This window comes from Falco biarmicus, chromosome 9 (assembly GCF_023638135.1).
Source record: "Falco biarmicus isolate bFalBia1 chromosome 9, bFalBia1.pri, whole genome shotgun sequence".
NCBI lineage: Eukaryota > Metazoa > Chordata > Aves > Falconiformes > Falconidae > Falco > Falco biarmicus.
The window spans coordinates 7,169,798-7,178,497 of NC_079296.1; the positions used below are offsets into that span (position 1 = coordinate 7,169,798).

An 8,700-nucleotide genomic window follows, 5' to 3' on the forward strand; every position below is an offset into this window, starting at 1 on the left:
TTGGTTCTTTAAGTCTGTTCTTAAAAAAAAAACAAAAATATTTTTGCTTATTTCAGGTTTATTTCAAAATCATTATCACTATAAAAGTTATTAAAAAAAAAAAAAGAAAAGAAAAAGAAAACCCAACCAGCTCCAATCAATCAGTGACATGCAAGGAGTTGAAGTTTGTATCTTCAAAATCCCCCCTAAATCCTTTTGTCTTAACAGCTCAATGCAAGCGCAATGATTTGAAGTTTGTTAATCCTTTTCCTTAAAGGAGAAAAAAGTGAAGCTGTCTCCTGATGCAGGCTGGCTTGTGCAGCCGAGAATTTGCCGATAGTTTGCAATTCTGATTAATAGCGTATAAAATGACCTTATTTTGGGGGGGCTGATTTAGATCAGACTTAGGTACCTCTATTAACTAATTTTGCTTCATTTCCACTCTGTCACTGGTTTGCTATGCAGCTTAATGTCTCAGCATCTCTTTGTGCCCCACTGTTTTGTAGGTGAAACAGCTGAGCCCACGAAGAACTCCCAGCTGTATCCTATGTACGTGGTGGTGGCTGCGCTGGTCTTGCTTGCTTTCATTGGATTGGGAGTGCTGGTGTCTCGTAAGCGGCGCAGGGAGCATGGGCAGCTTTGGTTCCCAGAAGGCTTCAAAGTGACAGAGTCGAGCAAGAAGAAGCGACGAGAACCACTTGGGGAGGATTCTGTTGGACTGAAGTGAGTAATTTGCTTGCTAACCCATTAAACACAGTGCAGCAGGGCTGCTCGGGGCTCTTCTGCAAGAACCCATCGGAGTTCTGTTCTCCAGTGCATCGTACTGGTGTAGTGGGGAGGAGAAAAATGAGGTTTCTTAAAGTTCTGCATGGGGAAAACAGTGTTCCCATCTGGAGGAGGTTTTTAAATGCTTCGTGATCCGTTTGCATTTGGTAAAAAATGAAAGGCAACCTGAGGGGAACCTCCTGGAAATTTCCTGGTTGATTCTTCTTTCAGTTTGTGCGTGTAGATAAACACAGTCCATCACAGACTAGTTCCTGCAGAGGAGCTGATTTTTTGCTTTATTTTTAAAGACCCCTCAAAAATGCTTCAGACGGTACGCTGATGGATGACAACCAAAATGAGTGGGGTGATGAGGAGACCTTGGACACCAAGAAGTTCAGGGTAAGCTCACTGCCACATTCCCTTTCTGTGCTGCAAGTCCTCACTCGCTGGGTTTTGTCACAGAAGGAGCTGAGCGCTGTCGAAGGCAGCAGAGCAGCAGAGGGACCCTCGGAGGCCCGGTCTGCGCTACACATTGCTGCTGCTGCTGGCTCCTTTGCAAACCTGCGTGTGACAAACACACCTTTGAGACTTGCAGAGCTTTCCACGCTAGAGCTCACCCCCTCCTCCCACCCTGGTTTGTGCGCTTTGCTCAGTGCTCATTTCCCACCGTCATTCCTCAGTTCGAGGAGCAGGCGATGCTGCCTGACACGGATGATCAGACGGATCACAGGCAGTGGACCCAGCAGCACCTGGATGCTGCTGACCTGCGCATATCCTCCATGGCGCCTACTCCACCACAGGGGGAAATCGATGCAGACTGTATGGATGTCAACGTCAGAGGTCCTGGTAAGGTGGACTCCTTTCAATTCTGTACTGCCTGTCAGCTAATCTGAAATCCTCCCTTACCCCCTGCAGATGAGCAGTCCCAGGCAGCCCTGCCTGCCTCTATCGCTAGTATGGACTTGCTGCTAGACGTTCTGCATCGCATGGTTGCTGTTGTGTGTGATTTAGAGATGCACCCCACCACATTTTGCTTTCCATAGGATCTCTTTTGTTTAATCACTGAGATGAAAATGAGAGAATACAGAAACGGTGCCTATTAAATCATCCGGTTTATCTCTCTTCCACTTCTAGATTCCTCTCCCCCTACCAAACAGCATGTTTCACAATCTCCTTTTCAGGTTTTTAACTAGTATTAATAGTTAATAGGCTTTTAAATTATTACAAACATTTGGTCTTCCCCATGACTGTGAAATTGTTCTCTGAAATAATGAAAATACTTAAGGCTGCGCTGTACCATACTCAAGTTTGCTTTGAGCAACCTTCTTTATAAATTGCACCTTATATGTTACAGTGTGCACGCTAGCAGATGAAATAGGAAAAGCAGTGAGTGGTGAGATACCACTAAGGAATTTCAGATCTATATCAGAGGAAGGATATTCATGTTTGAAGTTTAGAACCAGTCAGGAACTCAGTCTTGATGCACCCATGAGAATAAGCATCTAACGCAGACAGGGCATCTTGCTGAGCCGCCTGCATTACAGAAGAGTAAAAAGCCTTTTTTCACCGAGTTCCCCTGTGCTTTCCAGATGGCTTCACTCCCCTCATGATCGCCTCATGCAGTGGAGGAGGGCTGGAGACCGGCAATAGTGAAGAGGAAGACGATGCTCCCGCCGTCATTTCAGATTTCATTTACCAAGGCGCCAGCTTACACAACCAGACTGACCGCACCGGCGAGACGGCGCTTCACCTGGCTGCCAGGTACTCCCGCTCAGACGCTGCCAAGCGCCTGCTGGAAGCTAGTGCTGATGCAAACATCCAAGATAACATGGGCAGGACACCCCTCCATGCCGCCGTCTCTGCCGATGCCCAAGGCGTCTTCCAGGTAATTGATCCTTTTGCCACCAGTCTTGGGATTTTCTGGGGGAAATACTGGTGCTGCGTGCAGAGTCAGCCACACAGCTGAGCTGATCGCAGGGTCTCCAGCTTGCCCTGGTGAGGTATGGGGTGGAAGTCTTGAAAACTGAAGTCCCTGTTGTCTCAGGGCAGGGCACAGCAAAGCAACAACCCCATAGCTGCCGTCAGATGTGCACCCCCAACACTGGGAGCAGGGACTGGAGGGACCAGCCTCTGGAAAGGGGGTTGTAGGGCCTGAGACCTGGAGTGTCTGCTGTCTGTCCCTCCTAATGTTTGTGATTCTTGCACTTTGACCCTTGCTGTGGCAGATCCTGATTAGGAACAGGGCAACAGATCTTGATGCCCGAATGCATGACGGCACCACTCCTCTGATCTTGGCCGCTCGCTTGGCTGTGGAGGGCATGCTGGACGATCTCATCAACTGCCACGCAGACGTCAATGCCGTGGATGATCTAGGTACTGCAGGCAATTAAAAGACAGGCTTCTTGAGAAGTGGAAGGGAAGGACTGCCTGCTGTTACTGTTACCACTCACTAACGTGTGTTGTATTTCACATTCTTCCTCTGTAGGCAAGTCGGCACTGCACTGGGCAGCTGCTGTGAATAATGTTGAAGCCGCAGTAGTTCTCCTGAAGAATGGTGCCAATAAGGATATGCAGAACAATAAGGTAGGAGTCTCCCGGGATGATGCAGGCAAAGAAAGAACCATTTGGGGAGTCTGTTAAAAGAGTAATTTTTGCTTAAAAAGTAACAGTTTGGCACTGAGACTCCGTTCTGCTCTGAATGAAGCTGTTTGATTTAGCTCAAAGAAGCATTGTGGGATTTGGTCCTATGGGTGATACTGAGGGGATGTGCAGTGCTTGGTGAGCAGTATGATGCAGTGTTTGTGTGGCTATTGCCTTGCATTGTTCTGGGTCACTCATAGGGTTCCTGGTTTGATATCGGTACAAGGATGTCACTTAGCAGTGTAGGAAAAAGCAGCAGCAAAACCTCACCAACGGAGAGACAGTTACTCTCTGCCACCCATCTGCATGGTGCTGGGCATAGACCTCAGGATAGCATTAGCCAGGAGAATCTGTGAACTTAAACCTAACCGTCTTTGCTGGGTTTCCAGGAGGAGACCCCACTGTTCCTCGCAGCCAGAGAAGGGAGCTACGAAACCGCCAAGGTCCTGCTGGACCATTTTGCCAACCGTGACATCACGGACCACATGGACCGGCTCCCACGGGACATCGCCCAGGAGCGCATGCACCATGACATCGTGAGGCTGTTGGATGAGTACAACCTGGTGCGGAGCCCACCACTGCACAACGGCCCTTTGGGGGCACCTACGCTGTCCCCACCGCTCTGCTCTCCCAACAGCTACATTGGCAACCTGAAACCTGCTGTCCAGGGCAAGAAGGCCAGGAAGCCAAGTACCAAGGGCTTGAGCTGCAACGGCAAGGATGCCAAAGACCTCAAAGCCCGGAGGAAAAAGTCACAAGATGGAAAAGGATGTCTGCTGGACAATTCCAGTGTGTTGTCTCCAGTGGACTCCCTGGAGTCGCCCCATGGGTACCTGTCAGATGTCGCCTCTCCTCCACTGATGACCTCTCCATTTCAGCAGTCGCCTTCCATGCCTCTGAATCATCTGCCAGGCATGCCTGATGCCCACATGAGCATCAACCACCTCAACATGGCGGGAAAGCAGGATATGGCCATGGGAAACTCCAGCAGGATGGCCTTCGATTCGGTGCCGCCGCGTCTCTCTCACCTCCCCGTCTCTAGCCCCAGCACAGTGATGAGCAATGCCCCGATGAATTTCTCTGTCGGCGGAGCGGCTGGTCTGAACGGGCAGTGTGACTGGCTCACCAGGCTGCAGAACGGCATGGTCCAGAATCAGTACAACCCCATGAGAGGCAACATGCAACCAGGGGCCCATCAGCAGACGCAAAACCTTCAACACGGTATGATGACCTCCCTGCACAATGGCTTGCCCACCACAAGCTTGTCGCAGATGATGAGCTACCAGGCCATGCCCAACACTCGGCTGGCTTCCCAGCCTCACCTGATGCAGAGCCAGCAGCTACAGCAGATGCAGCAGCAACAGCTCCAGCAGCAAAACATGCAGCCGCAGCAGCAGCCACAGCAACCCCAGCAGCAACCACAGCAGCAGCAACCACAGCAGCATCACAACCCCAGTTCCAGTGCGAGCGGTCACATTGGCCAGAATTTCCTCGGTACCGAGCTGAGCCAGCCCGACATGCAGCCGGTGAGCAGCAGTACCATGGCAGTCCACACGATCCTGCCTCAAGATTCCCAGATGCTGCCCACGTCTCTGCCATCCTCCCTTGCCCAGCCCATGACCACCACGCAGTTTCTAACTCCACCTTCCCAGCACAGTTATTCCTCCCCCTTGGACAACACCCCCAGCCACCAGCTCCAGGTGCCCGACCACCCTTTCCTAACGCCATCTCCGGAGTCACCGGACCAGTGGTCCAGCTCATCTCCTCACTCCAACGTGTCCGACTGGTCTGAGGGCATCTCCAGCCCTCCCACGAGTATGCAGTCACAGATGGGACACATCCCTGAAGCCTTCAAGTAAAAGACAGTGTTTCATAGACACTGATGCTCAGTGGGAGTTAGAAGCTCGAGGAAATCTTTTTTAAAAGGACACTGGATGCTTTCATTAAAGGATCCTTTTTAAATATGTTTTTATAAAAAAATAAAAAGACAAATTAATTCCTTTTTTTTTAGTATTTATTTATGTACTTTTTATTTTACATGAAAACACTGCCTTTTTATTTATATGTTCTATTGTTAAGAACTCGATGTGGGATACCAGTTGTGTTTCAAGAAATCAAAAAATTAGGTTTTTGTAGGACATTCTTTTTTGTTTGGGGGGGTTCATTGTGTTTGATTTGAGAGGAAATGTTTATGTAAAGCTATAAGCAGTGATTTGTGATTCTGAAATGCCATTAATTTATTTTTTTTCTCTTTCAACTCAGAAAGAGAGGTGAGAAAGAAAAGGGGAAGGAAAAATTGACTAAAAATACCACTCCTTAGGGGGAAAAAAATTAAGTGTGAACAGATTTTTGAAATGTACTTTAAAATGTTTCCTTTGTTATTATAACTGAGAGGACATTTTATGGTACCAGTCATGAATCTTTGTTTAAATTTCAGTATTATATAGTTGTACATTTGCCTTGATAATAAGAACTTTTGTTCTCTCTTGTTTTTATATATATAAAAAAATATATATTTAAATGATTTTTATGATCTTAAAAAAAAGTAATCAGGATTATAGACCTGTAAGAACAGGATCTAAGCTAAAAAAGAACAAACAAACCTACAAAACATGAATACCGTCCCCCACCAAAAAGAAGTCTATTTGCCAAACTTTCAAGAGGGCAAGCCCATAACTATGGAGTATATACCAAACGCATAACTATACACAACGGAGACTTAATTTTACTTTGAATATCTTTACTGTTTTTTGTTTTTGTGTTTGCATTTGAGTAACTGTTTAAGAAATAAATGCCAATATAAACTTGTAAACCACATCCTTATTTTAAGGATGGCCTGCCTATTTTAAAGAAGGCGTGTCTATTAATGCAGACAACCTGAGTGAGATTACAAAGCATTATAACACTGCCACCACGAAGTACTCGCCCGTCTCCAGCTCCTCTGGCAGCGCAGTTGCTGGGTGCTCAGTGGAAAGTGCTGCCAGTTTTGGTCGGATGCTGAACTGGGTAAACAGGAGGGCGAAGGACAGCACAGCCGAGTCTGTGCTGTGAAACGTTAACATTTTGTTCTTGTTAGTCTGGAGTGATCATCTTTTTTTATATTGATGTACACTCTTTCTGTGTATCATGTAAAATATAGTATAAGCCTGTGGCAGATTTAATGTTTGTAAATATGTTTTTTTTAAGAAAAGGTGGATTTTGTTTCAAAAATCTAAATGAGCAAGTCTTAAATATATCATAAATATATCACCTTATAGAGGTGTTGGAATATCACTCACTCGGGTGCAAAGGCAAGCAGACACGCTAAGTCTAGATATGTGTATGGGGCAGGCAAATAGCATTTAATCAGGAAAACCTGAGAAAAGGTTTCCTTTTCCTCATTCCTTTTTATTAGAACACCAAATAAAATGGATATTTCTCAAGGCACAGCGCCTTGCTGAGCACTCGTCTTAGTTAACATTTCAGACCATTGTTATTGTGACATGCCTGAGTGATAAAAACATCACGTGGTGTTGAATCTTCCTATGTTTTATAAACTAGAGTGTAGTTTAAGAAAAGATATCTTCTGTAATAAAGTTATCTACATGCAAAGTTGTAGTTTGCAAAAATGATGTATTTTTTTTGGTTAACTGATTTGCAATAAATGATGCTTCTGGGCATCTAGATTTTACTAAAACTGGAACTTCAGTGTTTTTGTTACAGAATGGTTGAAATCTGGGCTTGATACCTGCTGTCTCAGTACTGCAGGGCTGCCTCGACACTTCCCTAACATCTTGTTCTCTGTGTTAAAGCTCAGAGCAGAGCTTTGGACAATGAAACTTTCTCCTTAACTTGTGCAAAACTCTCACCAAATTGAGACGTCTGGATTGAGCAAGGTAGGAGGGGCTCTGCGAGGCTTTCGGCCAGGGTGGCCTTTGCCCAGGTAGCCCTTTACCTGTGCTGTGGATGCTCTGATGTCTTCTCGGGCCTCTGCCGTTCGGTCAGGACCTAAAAGTGGAAAAGTTTTTTAAAGAGTGTCACTCACGCATGTTCGAAGTACTGTATTCTGTCACTTTAAAACTTTGCTTTCTGATGGTTTTTTTAGGAGCATTCTCTGCCTGATGGGACGGCCAAGGGTAAAAAAAGGCCATGTGCTTTTAATTCCATGGTGCCTATGGAAACAGCCCTCTACAAGTGGTGTTTTTATGAGTTATGTATGGAGCTTCCTACTTCACACGCAGCGCTGAGCGTATGGCTGGGCTCTCAGATGTGGTGGCTTGCGCAGATAGGAACTGGGGAGCCATCTGACTACACCACCAAAGGGCAGCAGCACCCAAGGGAAGTTTCACTAATGCCACTCCAGGCACAGACACTGTACAGAAATGTGTGCTGTCTTTGCTGCTCTCAAGATTTTGAAAGGTAATTGAATTTAATTCTTTCTTCCCCACAGGGTCTCTATAGTCCAAATGCAGCTGCAAAGTCCCCAAATAACTGGATATAAATAGCCAAGCTGTGGACCTCCTCCCAAATCAGATAAGCCCGGTAACTCATGGAATGCTGGTATTTTCCACTCTGTAGCTAGGGAGGGAGTGGGCATGTGTGTACATGTACCCAGTATCCAGCCCCAGACGGATTCGGGGCTGCCAGACGGGCTGTACAGCTGGCCAGAAGCTGGTGCTGCAGCAGTTGCATTTTACATGCCACCCAGCAGCAGCGAAATGCAGCACCTTCAGAGGTTAGGGAGCCGATGTGCCAGTGTGCACTCCCTGCAGACTCTGCAGAAAGGTGTATTTTAGCTGAGGACAAATCCCTCTTTCCCCTGCAAAATGCGGTTCACCAGCGAGGATCTCGTTACCCCAAGGGACACCCTGGAGATGGGCTTCCTGAGACGTGCTCTTCCCCCCAAGTTGTGTCTTGCTGCATCCCATCTGGGATACGCTAGATGAAGTATGTCTGCCTTCACCGCGATTCGCACATGTGCTGTCCATGAATCACGTCTGGGAACATCCAGCCATGTTCCCACGCAGCCCATGCTCCCAGGCGTCTCCCACACGTACACATCCCAGCACCCGTGCCCATGGCTGGCTGCAAGCACCGCATGGCCCCATGCTGCCAGTGAGACCGGGAGATGCTCATGCCAATGGGAGGCATTAGTAAGGTTCTCTCACACCTGGTCTACTGTGCAACACTCCAGTCCCTCATGGTCAAACCAGGAATTTGGCCTGGAATGGATTAAGAAAAGGAAGTTATATGGATGTGCAAAACAACACAACATTGCAAAAGGCAACAAAATACACGCAGCTCATTTAAAAAGTGAGGGGCTACAAGGCACGTAAA

The 8,700-nt window shown here is 47.1% G+C and overlaps 1 protein-coding gene across 4 annotated transcripts in view; it reads left to right on the forward strand.

The window, feature by feature from the left end:
* NOTCH1 (notch receptor 1) overlaps positions 1-7,060 on the forward strand; it is a 44,613-nt gene extending 37,553 nt beyond the window's left edge. For all 4 annotated transcript variants that reach the window (XM_056352192.1, XM_056352194.1, XM_056352193.1 and 1 more), the window contains exons 28-34: positions 486-702; positions 1,053-1,143; positions 1,425-1,590; positions 2,334-2,629; positions 2,970-3,117; positions 3,230-3,327; positions 3,774-7,060. In XM_056352192.1, the coding sequence (XP_056208167.1) occupies positions 486-702; positions 1,053-1,143; positions 1,425-1,590; positions 2,334-2,629; positions 2,970-3,117; positions 3,230-3,327; positions 3,774-5,243 (2,486 nt within the window). In that variant the 3' untranslated portion in view covers positions 5,244-7,060. The remainder of the gene's footprint in view (positions 1-485; positions 703-1,052; positions 1,144-1,424; positions 1,591-2,333; positions 2,630-2,969; positions 3,118-3,229; positions 3,328-3,773) is intronic.
* The last annotated feature ends 1,640 nt before the right edge of the window (positions 7,061-8,700 follow it).